The 17,431-nt window shown below is 38.9% G+C and overlaps 2 protein-coding genes across 2 annotated transcripts; both read right to left on the bottom strand.

Moving 5' to 3' along the window:
- Positions 1-432: 432 nt before the first annotated feature.
- LOC125269556 (putative nuclease HARBI1) lies at positions 433-2,094 on the bottom strand. Its single transcript, XM_048192447.1, has 4 exons — positions 1,526-2,094; positions 1,341-1,456; positions 1,133-1,244; positions 433-1,038 (listed from the first exon to the last, which is right to left on the bottom strand). Exons 1-4 carry the CDS (start codon positions 1,995-1,997, stop codon positions 668-670), a joined length of 1,071 nt encoding a protein of 356 aa, XP_048048404.1. The 5' UTR covers positions 1,998-2,094; the 3' UTR covers positions 433-667.
- LOC125269557 lies at positions 1,569-6,365 on the bottom strand. Its single transcript, XM_048192448.1, has 9 exons — positions 5,989-6,365; positions 3,248-3,318; positions 2,984-3,160; positions 2,832-2,893; positions 2,666-2,752; positions 2,537-2,578; positions 2,295-2,468; positions 2,101-2,215; positions 1,569-1,695 (listed from the first exon to the last, which is right to left on the bottom strand). The coding sequence occupies exons 1-8, from the start codon at positions 6,144-6,146 to the stop codon at positions 2,156-2,158; spliced, it is 831 nt and encodes a 276-aa protein (XP_048048405.1). The 5' UTR covers positions 6,147-6,365; the 3' UTR covers positions 1,569-1,695; positions 2,101-2,155.
- Positions 6,366-17,431: the final 11,066 nt, after the last annotated feature.

Genomic DNA, 17,431 nt, shown 5'->3' with positions numbered 1-17,431 from the left:
GTAACCAGTTGTTTTAAAGGAGGACAGTTGTTAAAATGACAGATGTGGGGCATTTCGTGAAATTGTACTTCAGTATGGTTTCATAAACAAAGACATGCTGATGTGCCAGAATATGAAGTATCACATTGTCATAACTATCAAAACTGTAAAAAGAATATGTTGCTTTTCTGCAGAAAGAACCAGCCTCATAAATTTATGACTTTATCCTTTTTCCTCAGTGGGGCCCTAGTACTCTGTCATATAAACAAATACACATTCCATATGAATATAAAAACACAATGTGTAACATTATGTTCCTTTATTGAATAAGGACAAAACAAAGCAGGTAAACTATCAGCTCCTTTCGAAACTGAAGTCACAGTGACTCTACAAGATGGAAAGCACAGAATCAAAGCATATTATACAAAATGATATATACAGACCTTTCAAAGGTCTGTATATAACACACCCTGCATGTCTGCACACTAAAATAAATGCAGGACAAATCCATACACATCAACTGAACAGACAAATGAATGGATGCAGTAGCCTCCCTGCAGCCTTGTATTACACACAGTATACCGCACAAACATCATAAGAGGCCAAATTCGTAAAAAAACCAACCCAAAAAAACCCTATTTCCTCTGCCACAGCAGGACATTTTTTACCTAAATTGAAAGCACACATACTAACTAAAATAATTCAACACATATTGGTCCCTCAGCAGCCGACCACTGTCGTCATCAGGGAAGATTGCCGGATTGTCCCAGTCCATGGCTGGTGGCACTCTGGGGGCCCTCTCCTTCCTCAGGCAGGCCACATTGTGGAGGACAGCACAAGCCACAGTAATATCACATGCCCTAACAGGGTTGACCCTTAATTTGTGAAGGCAGTGAAAGCGTGCCTTCAGGAGGCCAAAGGTCATTTCAACTCTGGCCCTGGTCCTGGCATGGGCATGGTTGTAGGCCTGCTGTGCTTCCTGGGGGTCTGTGAAAGGTGTCAGGAGAAAAGGCTGGCAGCCATACCCCCTGTCTCCCAGCAACACACCAGAGAATTCACCTGTCAACACAAAATCTCATCATTACTACCTCATAAACACAGTGATATTCTTGACACAGCCATGATGGTTATAAATAGGGGTTGTGTGGCTTACCTTGTGATAGGCACTGATAGATTTCAGAGGCCCGAAAGATTCTGGAGTCATGGACTGAGCCAGGCCATTTTGCCACAACATTGCTGATCACACAGTCAGCATTGCAGACCATCTGAAATCATAAGATGAGGAATATTACACCAATCAATGCACATCATTGGCAATGCAGAGTGTTCGTCAATGGACAATATCAAAAAGTTATGTTCACCTGAACATTAATGCTGTGAAAGGATTTCCTATTCACAAAATCGGCCTCATGGGCACCTGAGGGGGCTTTTATCCTTATGTGTGTGCAGTCCACTGCACCAATGACATTGGGGAAACCTGTCACACAAAGTAATGAGTATCCTACTATGTGTTAACAGTTGTCCTGTAATTTGTAGATCCTCTTACCTGCAATCCTATAGAACTCCTCTTTCATGTCACAGAGTCTTCTGTGGCCAGGGAAGGAGATGAAGACATCTGCTAATGCTTTGATAGCCAGACACACACTCCTTATTGTGCGGCAAATTGTGGCCTTGTTCAGCTGTTCTGCATCCCCCACTGAGTACAGGAAGGCTCCACTAGCAAAAAAGCGCAAGGCCACACAAACCATTTGCTCCACACTCAGTGCATGGCTCCGTGCAGTGCGGTGCTTAATCCTGGGACCCAGTAGTCTGCATAGATACCTGATGCCATCTGCAGAAAACCTGTATCTTTCATATAGATGGTCATCAGGGAAGGCCAGTGGGTCCAACCGGTCCCTGAAGACCCTTTCTCGCCTGAAGGCTCTCCTCAGCACAAGTGCTTCTTCATCCACCACATCTCGCAAGAATGGGCATGCCATTGTCAGAGCAGAAAGGAACACACAATTTTGGGCCTTCATATAGGCTAGTGGCCACACCTGGTGCTGGGGGGGTGGGCAAAAGAGGCCGGTGCCTTATAACGATGACTTGGTTGTACTGATTGCTGTGAAAATAAAAAAATACCTTAGAAAGATGCCACCGTCCTGTGTGCTCACAATAAGAGCTCATATGTCATGGCTCACTTGACTTTACGAGAATATACCTCATTTTTATTTTGAGCTGTGTCATCTTCTTGGAGCTGGGGGAGGAAAGAAAAATAATGATTAATACATTTGTGTTACAGTTAGCATACAGTGTACATTGAAGGCATATCTCACCTCCCTCTCAAGTTTTTTTATTTCAAGGTCCAGTTTCCTAATTGTCCTCTTTTTTATTTCGGACTCCAGTGCAAGATTTTCTATCTTTTTCTTCTTGTACTGAATGTCTATGTCTGCCAGTTCTATTTGGCGCCGGAGGTGGTTGCCATACAACTTTCTGATAGCTTGTGAGCTCTGTGAACACAATACAATTAGCGCAGCTGGAATTTGGCAGGATGTGGTGTCCTTTTATTAATACGCACTATGTTGCCAGGCTGGTTTTCCCACTGTATAGCATCTGGGTCCTGTAAAAGAAATTAGATTTTTTGATTTTGATGAGGACTCCTCACCATTGTAGAGTAAATAGTACTTTCACAGTCTTAACATGATACCTCATGCCTTCTGGAATCCACAGAGATGGTCTCCTCCTCATCATCGTCTCCATCATGTGCTGTTGCTGCTGCACTGGGGCTTTCACCCTATCACATTTAATCGGATTCATATTGAAGCTAGTAGACAAGACATGCCAGGCCTACAGTATGCCTTTGGAGTACTCACTGGATCAGCATCGTCTGGTGCTTGTGCTGGTGGCTCTAACAGGAACACAGTGCTGCCAGACACTGCAAGGCAATAGGTAAACCAAAGTCAGACAGTCCAAATTGATTCAATATGAATGTGGTTGTATTCCATGTAGAGATGGAAGGACATACCTTGAATGAAGCGGGTGGCATCTTGGGAGGAACCTATGCTCGTCTCTTTCCCCCCAGGGATCCCCTCTAAGACGGGCCTGCCTTTATTTAGCTCCAAGGCCATGTCCTCTGCTGGGGTAAGGTCAGCCTTTGGTGACCCACCACCCGTGCCTTGTCTGTGGGTATTCTTTTTCACTGCTAAAACAGTACAGACAATGTGTGAGCAGGCACCTTCTGGGTACAATATATGCTTGTGCTTTGTTAAATATTAGTCAGGGACCATACCATTCTGCAGAATGTTCTTGTATTTGATTTTGACCTGCTGCCATGTCCGTTTTGGCCCGTTCATGTTTAATCTACATCACACGCACACACACACACACACACACACACACACACACACACACATTCTTTATCACAAGAACATTTAATGGAGTCACACTGACAAAAATTACTTGGTATTTTTGTATTGTTTTCAGTAAAAATATAAAAAAAAATAAAAAAACACTAAAGATGTATTTTCTTGATTTTCTAAATGACCTAGCAAAATAAGTATAGGTTTAGACCAAAAATATAAACTTCAAGTAAATGTGTGCTTAAAACAAGCAAAAAATTTAAATATCTGTCAATATAATAAGAAAAATTCTCTTGAAATAAGTTTACTTTTTCCATAAACACTTACTTTTAGAAAAGTTCTCTTGTTTCACTGGCAGAGTTTTTTGCTTATTTTCCTAGGTTATTTTGCTCTAGAAAATATTTAAGATTTTTTTTAGATATTTTTTTTGACTGAAAACAAGACAAAAATACTAAGTAAGAAAGACATTTTTGCAGTGCAGTGAGCAACCAACCTTGGGTCCTTTGAAAGGCGCTATATAAATTAAAGTGATTATTATTATAGCTCATCTATGTATTCAAGAAAATTTTATTTATATAGCACTTTTCACAATTGTTTCATTCTGTCAAAGCTGCTTTACATTAATAAAAGCAGGGGAAACACAAAAAAAAACCGGTGGACAACATAATAAGCAGAGTACAACGGCTAAGATTAAACCGTACTGAGCGTAGTAACGTAAAATAATAATGTAAGGCTTTAATAATAATATATCATAGCTTTATACAGTGTGATGGAGTTACGTTACACAATTTCACTCATATATGCAGTGCATTTCAATAAAAAATTTAACCGTTTCATAATTACAGTACAACTGCGTTTTTGGAGATGTGAATTAAATATTTGATTTGTAATTGTGATGTTTCAGCGGAGCGGTGAGTGTGTAATTGTGCACTACTTACGCACAGGGCCGGCCCGAGGCATAAGCGAACTAAGCGGCTGCTTGGGGCCCCCTGGCCAATAGGGGGCCCCCCAATCGTGTTTTTTTTTTTTTTTTTTTTTTATTAAATAACTTAAACAAGTGATATAAATGAATGAATGAATGAATACGAATGAATAAATAAATAATTCGAGACAAGAAAATTCTGATGTGCCGACAACTGCTGCTGTGTCTGCTAGCAATTTGAGTCATGCGCAATTGCGCATAGACACCTCGCGTGCATTGACAATTCGCGCCGGCGCGCAAGTGCACGTCACTGTAATAAATGTTATAAATGATAAGCCATGTCACAAAAAAGGATGTATCCCTCTGGTGCCGAAAAAAGAAAGAAGAAAAAGACAGAGGAGGAGAAAAAAGAGCAAGATAAAGGTATGTTTGCATAATTATTTACAGAATGTTTTGTGCAGCAGCACAAATTGTGCTCATGTCACTTGAGGTAGCAGCTAGTCATGACTCATGATCTTATATAAGCCATCACCAGAGCTAACGTTAAATCGCATTATTAATATACATTTATCTAGGTGTATTTCACGTATTGATTATAGATATCAGTTTAAGTTGAAAGGGATGCATTATTTCTTTATTATTTATTTATTAATATGGTGGCGAGTGATGTAGCAGTGCTATCCTCGGTAACACTTTAGAATAATGGTCCGTCATTAATAAGTAACTATGCAGGAAGTAATGCAGGACTAATGAGTAGATCTACATTAACACTTGAGCTACTACTATTAACTAATATAGAAACAAGCTTAACTAATCAGTAAGTAATATCAAATTTAGGACAAAGATAGTTCCTTATTAGCTAATCAATAATTAGAGAATGACATTGGCATCAATAATAACTAATAGGTAACTATGAGAAATTATAAAGAATTACTAATTAATTACTAATCACAACATTAAAGTGTTTGAGATGTGAGCAATTGTCTTTTTTTACTCTCAGTGTGGTCATAAAATGCATCATTAATTACTCAAGTGTTACCTAGTCACTATGCAGGAACTACTAGTGATCAGGACCATTATTTTAAAGTGAAAAACATGTTTTTCACTTTAAAATAATGGTTCGTGATCAGTAGTAGTTCCTGTATAGTGACTAGCTAACACTTGAGTAATTAATGATGCATTTTATGATTATATTCAAAGTAAGAATTATGACTGATTACATCTCAGACACATGCTTATGTTCTTTACAATTTGTCCATTAGTTAATAGTTATTAATGATGGTAATATCATTAGGTAATTACTGATTAGTTAATAAGGAACTATCTTCAAAATTTGATATTACTTACTGATTAGTTAAACTTGATTCTATAGTAGTTAATAGTAGTAGCTGAAGTGTTAATGTAGATCTACTCATTAGTCCTGCATTACTTCCTGCATAGATGTTTGTCTATTTTGGTTTTATTTAAAAGATTGCACATTTAATGCACATTTGCATTTGCTAATTATTTATTTCATGTTTTGTGACAGTTTGTATACAGAAGTTTAAGAATAAAGTATTTTAAGTATTGATTTTTTTATTATTTATTTTGTATTAATACATAACCTCACTGTATTCATTTATAATGTAACATTATAGTGTGACATTTGTGTCAATAATCTTCAACCACAGGTGACTTCACGTGGTGGGAGGGGGCCCCAAATCAAATGCTGCTTAGGGCCCCCAAGAGGCTCGGGCCGGCACTGCTTACGCATTCAGGCGGTCTGCAATACTTTGCCACGCTTTTTCTCTTTGCTTTATCACTGTGGCGGTGTTGCCTTTCTTCTTAATTATATCTTTTACCTCCTCGTATGCCTCCATGAGGATTTGTGCTTCCGACGGGGAAAAGTACGCGGCTCTAGTTGCCATGGTAAATCAGTTAATCTGTGATCTGTGGCGGGGTCTATTTGAGTGAGCCGTGAGCGCGCACCTATCCAGGATTGGTTTCACCTGGCTTAATGAATCCGTGTCTGCTCATCCTGGCTTGGTCTTTGTGCAACCAATTAAGCCTGGACGCACATGTTTTGGCTTTATTGAGCTCAGCTGAGTCATTTATCCCGGATGTCTTAATTCTACTTTTGTGCAACAGGCCCCAAATAAGCACAGATTGGTTTCTGACTCTATACTTACACTTAAGACATAAACAAATGTTTTTATTAGAAAAAGAATACTGTGGAGATCGTTTTGTTTATATGTGTCCTGTCAAGAACAAAAATATTTTTTTCGCTTGCTTTTTTGAAAGACGTCTCTGCGTGTGTGCACTTTTGAGTGCACTTAAACGCACGCGCGCGCACACAGACGGAGAGCGAATTACAAACTGTCGCTCCACATACGTTGTTTTTCATTGCTCTATTCGCCAAATGTATGTTAATGGACTACAGTATGAGACACATAAGCGCAACCTTCTCTAAAGTTTACACATCTGACTGGAGCTGGACCGGACACATTCAATGGCATATATGTTTATATGTGTACAGAAAGCTGCTCATTTTAGAGCCTTTTTGCGATTAAATTGTTTAAAATCACTTGAATGTTAGCATTTGCAAGCCTTTGAAACACGTGCAAATTATGAACTTTCCCCATTTAAATTTGCGTATTAATCCGCGAATCACATGCGAGCCGAACCATGGGTCGGATCAACTGCGATTTGTCACAGCACTACCAGCTAACATTTTGTTCCACTTAATTTTCTTCCACAGAACACTATGCTTGTAAATATTATTAACGTAAATTGCATTCAATAAAAATTGCGTCTAGCCTGGCTAATGCTTTGCCAAGCTGCAACGAAAATAAGCTAACAGCCCAACTAGTCAATGCTAGCTTCGTTCGCGCCATAAAAGTTGGAGCCACTTTCATATTACCCAAAATTTGCACTACTTTACTCAGAATTACTCATGAATTCTTTATTTTTGTTTCATCTGGAAAAAAAGTACATGAACATGTCAAAGAAACATGAACAAAGTTTTAACGGATCAATAATCAACATGTAATCAGCAACAGTTCGAAATATGTAGAGTTAATATAGGATGTGACGGGAACTCGATTGAAACTATGCTCAGCGTGAATGTTGATGCTTTTTAAGGAAACTGAACACAAGACTTACCTCAAGTTCAACGTATGGCGTAGGATCGAAAAGGGATGATTCAGTCAGGCGTTGAGTTTTATCTCACCCGTTGTGCACACGCCCCTCCAGTGATGAGCTGAGCGTACGTGCTGACGCTTTCTGCAGTAACCGTTGAAATCGGCTTCATACTGGCAAAGGGGTCTGAGCCGAGTATAGCCCTCAAGCCGTGCACCCGATACAGTAGATGGCAGTATGCAACTATGAAGTTGCTTCGCAACCCACCATTAAAACTCAAAAGAAGAAGCGCTGTATTAGAGGTATAAATAATATAAATACAGTTCTGTTTCTCGCATAAACCGATCGTTTCGTGTCTTAGGACATCAACAAGCAGCAGGGTTTAATTTGGAATTGTCTGTGCATGTTTTGTTTTTTACTGTCTGAGATTTTGTTACGGACAGACTAAAACGGTTGGAGTTAAAAATCTACATTTGTGTTAAAGAAAGTCACCTACATTGAATGGCCTCCATTAAAACCATCCTTGATTTAACATAAGCCAGTCATTTCCAGAAGTGGTCCAGATCATACAGCCAGAGCTGGGTTACCAGTCACGGTGAACATGAATCGGCCCAGTGCTTACAGCCGTAACAAAAATGCATGTGCCAGAGCGAGCTGCGGGGCACAATCGGTCCGTTTAACACACGCCGATGCCGAGTCTTAGCCGCAGGTGCCGCAGGGCAGCCGAGCTCGGGCCGATTATACATGCTAGCTGGGGAGATCGGGGTTAATAAAATCAGTTATCTATCGATACCCACGCCCCCCAACCACCCCCCACACACACACACACACACACACACACACACACACGTACGATCGCGCGCATGCACCTACGCACATACATACCTGCGGAGTCCTGGTGATGTTTTGAGTGGGATGCGGCCTAGTGTGTTTATGATACAGATAATGATCGCACCACGCAGCGTTAAGGAGAAGGCTGAAAGGATCGTTTGATCATAAGAGCATACGCTCTAATGTGTAAATGAGCAGCAAGTTTGAGCGGGAGAGGATGCGTTTTTCTCAGCCTCATGTAATTTGATGCATCAATTAATAAATAGTAGTGGTGTAACATATCGTATTATAATATTATCAGAAATGTCACGCTGGGAATGGGGGGGACCTACTCCTCTACAACATGTAAAGATATAGAATAGAGCTACGCTAAGAGATTTTAAAAAAGGTTTAAGGTTTTTGACACAGTAGGTGACAGCTCAGAAGACAACCCAGAACTTTATAACCTTATAGCAGAAACGCTCCTCAGTCCGGTTAGATTTTTAAAAAATGCCAGAAAAATGCCTATTTACAACAAAGATTCGACAGGAGCTACCACGTCGCATTATCCAATCGTCATTGTTAGGATGGCTGCTAATAATATCGGTGAGTTACTCTATTTTATAAGTAGAGCATGCACATACATGTTTCGGACTATCTTAATTTCAATGTTTTTTAATATCATAGATGTGAATGAAGAGGTTCTTTATTTCGACGAAGGATCTTATTCTGGATGAAATAAGTAAGTATCATTTCGCTCTCCATTAAAAAAAAAACAAAAAAAAAAACATGATTAATAAATAATCTATTAAATAATGTGTTTTTTTCTTTTCTTTTTTTTTTCCTCAGTTGATGATGCATTTCTTAGGTGTGCTGCGGTTCATGATGTCTTGCAAGGTAGTCATATGGACAAACAATTTATTCTTTTCAATGCTATCGAGAGATTTTTCTATTGTTCATAAGCATATGCTTGTAATTTTCTCAACAGAAGAAGTAGTGTCGATTGAATTCCCCGCCGGGGACTATGAACAGCCGATCTCCATCAGAGGCCCTGAAAACAACGCCTCCAACATACCTCCACCTCCTCCTCCCGAAAAAACAGTTGGCGAGAAGCGTTGTGACTCTGTCCCGACGCATTCGCAACAGGGCACCGGCATGATTGCGTCTACCAGGCCTGTGTCAGGGCGTGGAGAAAAGCGACTCCGGAGAGGTTGTACGGAGAACAAGCAGTACCTTTACCTACACAATACAACGGAGATGGTGACGATGCCATTCCGTCCACATCAGGATGTGGGAGGAAGAGGCTTAGGGAGGTCTACGGAAGCGACCGTCCTCTGCCAAAAGAAGGGTGTTTAAGCACGTCGGTGGATATAGGTAAGACGATGGACTATATATATATATATATATATATATATATATATATATATATATATATATTACACGCATGATACATTTAATAAATAAACTTTAAATTGTATTTACACAGACCAAGATTACGACGAGAGAGGTCTAACATTATACGTGGAATCCCAGGAGGAGGCTTGCAACAATTTCGATTCTGATTCAAGCTTGGATGAGGACGATACAGGATCTCTTTTTAACGAACAACATCTGCCACAACTCAGCTATTCTATGATGAACAAGATCAACCGGAATTTTAAACGAATTTTGAATTTAGCTTGCCTGCCTTTATCATATCAAGAGGTCGAAGAGATTGTACGCTCTTCACAGACCGATGTGATATCCATCCTACAGAATATAATAGCGTGTCAACAACAGCACACCATCGCCCTAAGCCACGCTGCCGATTTCTGGATGAACGCACATAATCAGCTTCTGGATGAAAACAGACAACTGCAGGCTACGCTCTCAGAAGTAAGGGGAGAACAACAGCTTTCCGTTGTTGCGTTAAGTCTAATGTCTGAACGCTTAAATATCATTCAAAGGGTGTTATTGGATTTACAAAATATCATTATGGGGAGGGATAGATGATGATGATGAGATAATACTTAATTCTACATGTTGACTGTTTTGTTTTTGTTATCGATAATTTTGTATGCATGTGTTTAAGTGTTTGTTTATAATCTGAAAGTCATTCGCTATTTTTGGTACCGATGGTATGCTATTTACTGATATTATACATTGTGCCATATTTTGATATGTATTTTGTAACTTCTAACGTTTTATAATTGTGTGTGTGGGAGAAGGCGGAGCAAGCGTTTGTTTCTAAGAGAGAGAAAAACTAATAAATAAATAATAATAAAAAAAAAGACTTCTAAAAGGTGTTCGCGATGATTCACATCATACTGATGACGATGATAATGAACAAATAGTATTAAGACCTAGAACCAATGATGAACAGATACGTACATTAATAAGAGATCAACTACAAATGTTGATGGTCACGGGTGGAAATACACCTGTCAGCCTAGAACGTCTCATAAACGAACAAAATTAATGGTTAGAAATGTCTACGGATGATAATGAAAACGATCAGATAGGGCATGGTTCAGAACTGAGTGATGATGAAATTCGTAGGTTGGTAACAGAAGGAGGTAATGTAGAAGACTATATCATAACGCCGTGTCAAAGATTTAATGGCGTAGAAATTCAAAGAACCCTAAATTTCAGGGAGATTACGGCAACTACTGATCTGGCGGCATATAACATCTTGTTGCACGATGCGTTAAATGAAATTGTATCGTTATCCAAATTGCTGGCTGGCGAGACGGGATATATTAATGTATCTCTATCGGGGGAGAGCCTCCCTGCCCCCATTAACGCAGTTTTAACACCTGATAATAACCACAATCCAGATTTATTCATAGATCAGATCGAGCGTTCCATGCAAAGCAACGAATCTGTGTGCAATGATGCGCAATTGACTCTTAAAGTGTCTATCGTAAGAGATAAACAGGGTGGAGGACGTAGGAAATTATCAGATTTGGCTCATAATGAAGTCATAAGAAGGAATAAAATGAACTTATTCTGCCCCGTAAATGTCGAAGACAATATGTGTTTTAGTTACTGTTTAGCACATTTCATGAATCCTAAATCCACTGATCAGGAATTGAAAAAAATAGGGGCCGATATACACAGAGATGCGGGGTACACCCCACAAAGGATGATAGGTTTTAATGATATTTCTGTTTTTGAACGGCACTTGGGGGTGAAAATAGTTGTCTTTCATAGGGATTGGTCTGGAAATTTAGAAGTGCATAAAAGCTATGACGAGCTACATCCAAAGACTGTTCATCTATATATTCATGAAGACCATTACTATCTTATAAAAAATTTGAAAGCCTTTCTAGGATCTAGTTACGTATGCGAATTCTGCTATAAAGGCTTTGATAATCGAAGACTCCATAAATGCAAATTTGCATGTAACGTGTGTAACAGCTCGGATTGTCACTCCTATCCCAAGAGTTATAGACAATGCGCAGATATGTCTCAAGATATTGCAAATCTAACTTCTGTTACGACACGCATAAACAATCACACATATCAGGTGAAAAATCACAGTGTGATGTTATAAAATATTGTGACAAATGCTGTAGATTGTACCGTTTAACAAATAAGAACAAAAAACACAAGTGCGCGCCCTCTAAATGCGTGCATTGCAAGGAAACTTTGGTGGAAGGTGCCGAACACGTGTTTCATTCAACCTATCAAATTGGATGAACATGATGATAAATACATATATTATGACCTTGAGACAATGCACACAGATGGAAGACACGTGGCAAACTACGCATGTGCTATAACTCACAGCGGAGATGAGTTCACAGCAGAAGGCACAAATTGTGTGGAGCTTATGATTAAGCATTTTAGACGACCAAAATATGCTAATTACACATTTATTGCACACAATGCCTCTGGATTCGACGCTCATATACTGCTGGAATATTTTACCAGTGTAGGTCTAGCACCAAAAATTATAATGCAGGGATGTAAAATCATTTTCATGTATGACTCTGTTTTTAAACAGCGTTACATAGACAGCTTCAGCTTCCTCCCGATGGGCTTGTCTAAAACCACCTCTGCGTTCGACCTCAACATAGGTGAAAAAGGATTCTTCCCCCATCACTTCAACAGACCTGAGAATGTGAATTATGTGGGGCCGTATCCTTCTAAACATTTCTACGGATATAACACGATGAGTAACTCCGATCGCGAGAGATTTGATGAGTGGTATAATTCTTTACAAAACAGAATTTTCGATTTCAGACGTGAACTAGGATTTTACTGCCGGAATGACGTAATTATCCTGCGACAGGCGTGTATGAAGTTCAGAGACGAGTTCATGAATTGCGCACAGATTGACCCTTTCAAATGTACGACACTGGCAGGAACTTGCATGAAAGTCTTTAAGACGAACTACCTATGCAGAGATACTTTGGCATTAACACATAACAACGCGTACATTAATCAGTTCAAGATGTACTCCAATGCGTCGATACAATGGTTAGAGTACATCAAAGAAAGTCGTGATGTTGACGTGCGTCACGCGCTGAATTATGGTGAAGTTCAGTTTGGTCCATTCCATCTCGATGGATATTATGAAAATAATAACCATAAAGTGGCATTAGAATATTTAGGGTGTTTTTTTCACGCTCATTATTGTAAATTTAAACCCGATGATGTCCATCCTCTGCATAAAGTGACATTCGAAAATCTCAGGCGACAGACTGAAAACAGGCTTCAAACACTGCGTGACGTGTATTCCTTGGACGTAGTTTCAATCTGGGTAATGTGAATGGGAGCGAGCGAAAAAAGACGATCCGTCAGTTATGAAATTTATGGAAAAATATGAAGCGCCCGAAAGACTAAAACCACGAGATGCGTTGTTTGGGGGAAGGACAAACGCATTTAAGGTATATCACAAAATCACAGAGGATCAGAAAATTCATTATTACGATTTTACTTCCTTATATCCCCACGTGCAATCATGTAAAACATACCCCGTAGGACACCCAACCATAATTTTTAAAGACTTTGGCCCTATTGATGAATACTTTGGTCTAATTAAGGTGACAGTGCTGCCCCCTAGAGGCCTCTATCATCCTGTGCTCCCTTTCAGAACCTCGTCAGAAGTTAATGTTCACTCTGTGTCGTACGTGCGCGGAGGAAGAGAATCAAGCAAGATGCAGTCACACAGACGAACAAAGAGCAATAAGTGGATGTTGGGTTTCCGTCGAGCTATCGCGAGCCATCAAACATGGCTATGTCGTATTGAAAATAGACGAAGTCTGGCACTTTCAACAGAAGTCAGACACATTATTCACTGACTACGTTAAAACATTCCTCAAACACAAACAAGAGGCGTTCGGGGTTTCCAGCACACGTAGTCACAGAGACTGACAAACAGGCTTATATTGATTCGTATCTCTTAAAAGAGGGAATCGAATTGAACATTGACAAAATTGCTCACAATCAAGCAAAACGAGCCACAAGCAAGCTAATTCTTAATTCTTTGTGGGGGAGATTCTGTCTTCGCGAGCAATTGCCAATAACAGAGCTGGTGAGTGAACCGGAGGACTTTGCACGGTTTATATTTTCGGGAACGGTTATGTGATAAAACATTTCTCGTTTGTGTCGGATTCAGTAGCTCTAATACAATGGACATACCCTGACAAGCTAGCTTGCGCTACTCGTGACGTCAATGTGTTCATAGGAGCCTTCACGACAGCATATGCGCGTTTGGAGCTTTATGATTTATTGGATAAATTAGGCGAACGGGTCATTTATGCGGACACGGACAGTGTGATTTTTTTGTCTAAAACGAATGACTGGATGCCTGAGACCGGATCTTTTCTGGGTGATCTTACAGATGAACTGGATCCTCACGATCATATAGAAGAATTCGCTTCGGCAGGACCTAAAAGTTACGGCTTTAGAACTGCGAAAGGGAAAGTATGTCTCAAGGCTAAAGGCATTACACTCAACGCTGAAAACGCACAAATAGTTACGCTGCAAAGTCTGATAGGGCTGATTCAGAATTATGTGAAATCACGTGACACGACGCACCTGCTAGTGCGCACTGATACCATTGTGCGTAATAAGACAAAGCTGACATTACACAATAGATCAAACGTTAAAAGCTTCAGAGTCGTTTACAACAAACGCGTGCTCCTGCCTGATTATACCACATTACCTTATGGATTCGGTAACACTTTATAATAACTGCACACTATGAAGCATTAGTTAAGCATTAGTTAATAGTTATTTCATCACTTATAAAGCATTAATAGACATTAGTAAGTAGTTTATAAATACAGCTATAATTGCTTTATTCTTGATTTATAAGCATATCTATAATGTGTTTAATAATTGTATTTTCATACTTTATTAATAATCAATTTATCATTTCTAAATTAAGTATTACATTATTTACAAACCAGTTATTTAGGAGTTGTCAGTAGTTCATTTAGTAAGTGTAAGTAAATGATTAATAAACTATTTAAACATTCATTTATACATCTTATTATTTAGACACATAGTAATAGTTACTTAATGTGTTAGTAAATGTTTTATTAACACATATTCCTACTGCAATTCATGATTAATTCAGGTAGTTATAAAACATTTAGAAGTAGTCAGTTACCTATTTTTGTGAGCTCATCTAAAGTGAGGACTATTTATGCTTTGTAAAGCTTTTATAAATGAGATTTAAAGGTTCAGTGATCTTCTGCATTGCTGTTCTCTAATGTTTTAAAGGTAGTGCCGAGGTAGTTTTGACACTAGGAATATGTTAATAAAGCATTTATTAACACACTGAGTAACTAATACTATATGTCTAAATAATAAGATGCATAAATGTACATTTAAATGTTTTATTAATCATTTACTTACACTTCCTAAATGATCTTATGAACCACTGACAACTCCTAAATTACTGGTTTGTGAATAATGTAATACATAATTTAGAAATGATAAATTGATCATTAATAAAGTATTATTAAACTCATTATAGATATGCTTATAAATCAAGAATAAAGCATTTATAGCTGTATTTATAAATGGCTTACTAATGTCTATTAATGTTTTATAAATGATGAATTAACTATTTACTAATGCTTAACTAATGCTTCATAGCGTGAGTTATTCTAAAGTGTTACCATGGATTCTAACAATATTGTGAATCATTGTAATATGGATGATGCTGAGGACTTTGATTTTAGATTGCGTCATCCTTTTGGCGCTATTGTATCTGGACCTAGTAACAGTGGTAAAACGTATTTTGTGAAAACTTTGATGTATAATTCACACAAGATGTGTTCTGTAAAATTTGATAGATATGTTTTCATATATGCATGCTGGCAACCGATTTATGATGAATTAATGCATATGTTTGATATTAAATTTATTGATGGTTTACCTGAATCCCTGAATGATGATTCTTTTTTTCCTGCCAATAAGAAGACCCTTCTCGTAATTGACGACCTGATGGATCAAGCATCTTCTAATGATGAAATTGCTCAACTCTTTATGCAACACATACACCATAGGTCCATTTCAGCGTTATTTCTAATACAAAACCTGTATTTCCAGGGGAAGAGTACTCGTACTATTAGTCTCAACGCTAGTTATTTAATTATTTTTAAAAACCCACGAGATAAACAACAAATACGTTTTTTAGGGAGACAAATGTACCCCGGAGAGTCTACGTTTTTTATAGACGCGTACAAAGACGCTACCGGGCGTCCCTATGGATATTTACTAATAGACTATAAAACAGATACACCTGAGAAATTTCGACTCAGAACGGATTTACTGTCGGAGTATCCTGTAGTGTACGTGCAGAAAAGGAAACGGTGAGACGTTATGAGTTCGAGACTATCCAGAAACCTACCTCTGTTAAAAGCTCTATATAAAGCGAGTCCTAAACAGAGACGTCTTATTTACAATCAGCTTGACGAATTTGTTCTTTCGCTTTGAGGTAGTTCTTAAATTCTTCACGGCATAATACCTTAACACCTAGTCAGACAGAAGATTAAATTTGTTTCATTCTTTCAGGAGGAACGTCAAATAACCTACCCAATCTGTCATCTTAATGATTGTCATCTCAACCAGTCAACAATCTGTCAAGTATCTACCCAATCAGCATGAGTTAGGCCTGTATATTCTCAAAACTCACCCAAGGATCCTCGGCGTTTCCAGAATCCCTCCACCACCCGTCTCCTAACTCTCTGGGTTACTTCATATAATTAAAAGGGGGGGGGGGGGGGGTACTCTGTGTTCGGGCCGATTACGAGCTCGGAGCCCTCTCCCCGGACAGCAGCCAAATACGTTTACAATTTATTTACCTGACTTAGTAAGTGTGAACTCGTGAAAAAAGAGAAAAAACGAGATTAAATACGTAGCTAATAAAAAAATTGATGTCAAGAGAAAAAGGCGCATGATTAATCAAAGAGGTGGATTTCTTATACCCCTCTTAAGCGTGGCCATTCCATTTATTTCTAGTTTGATAACATCTAGACAATAAGTATGGACCATGCTGAAAAAATTTATGTAGTGTCTAAACAGCAGATGGATAAATTGAGGATGGGTCAGCCCCGTGAGTCTATTCACAATGTTGTGGAAGATAGCTTGGATAACACTATGTGGAATATATTACAGAGGGACGATCTGGATTCACATGAAAAAGCTGAACTTTATACTAATGCTTTACAGAGGTTTTTAAAACTAGTGAAGCATGGTGACATGGAGAGCAATATTTTAACCCTTAAATTGCCTCAGCACGAGCCCTCTGATGAGACAATGCATACTGAGATGGCTGACACCCGTAATGATGATGACGTAGCTGGGGACGAGGTCGTAAATGAGGTGTTAAGCAATGTACCGCAGAGGAGTCTAAAAAATATCAAATACATCATGGATAAAATGTCCAAAGCCAAGCAGTTGTCTTCATGGACAGACTCTGGAGAATTTGTTTTTAAAGGAAAAACGATTGAAGGATCACATATGTTAGATCTACTGAAGCATATAACACAGCCTCACCATATTCGTGATGATCGCAGACCAGAGGGGTGGCACGAATTTCTGGAGGCATTTGCAAATTTAAATATCCCTTTCTCGACAATAAGCAATCATCACGTTAGACGAACAATCGAATCTATTAAAAGAGGAACACCTACAAGAGACCCGGGTGCCACACCAAAAACGTCACTGAAGAAAGATCGGATGCAAAAGTGGCCGTATAACCAACCGTCGAACATTTCAGGCGATAATGTGTTTAATTCACCGACGCTGGGTGCAAGTCAAT

Source organism: Megalobrama amblycephala, linkage group LG6 (assembly GCF_018812025.1).
Source record: "Megalobrama amblycephala isolate DHTTF-2021 linkage group LG6, ASM1881202v1, whole genome shotgun sequence".
Classification (NCBI taxonomy): domain Eukaryota; kingdom Metazoa; phylum Chordata; class Actinopteri; order Cypriniformes; family Xenocyprididae; genus Megalobrama; species Megalobrama amblycephala.
The sequence above is the reverse complement of the archived record's forward strand: the minus strand, read 5'-3'. Positions and strand labels throughout refer to the sequence as shown.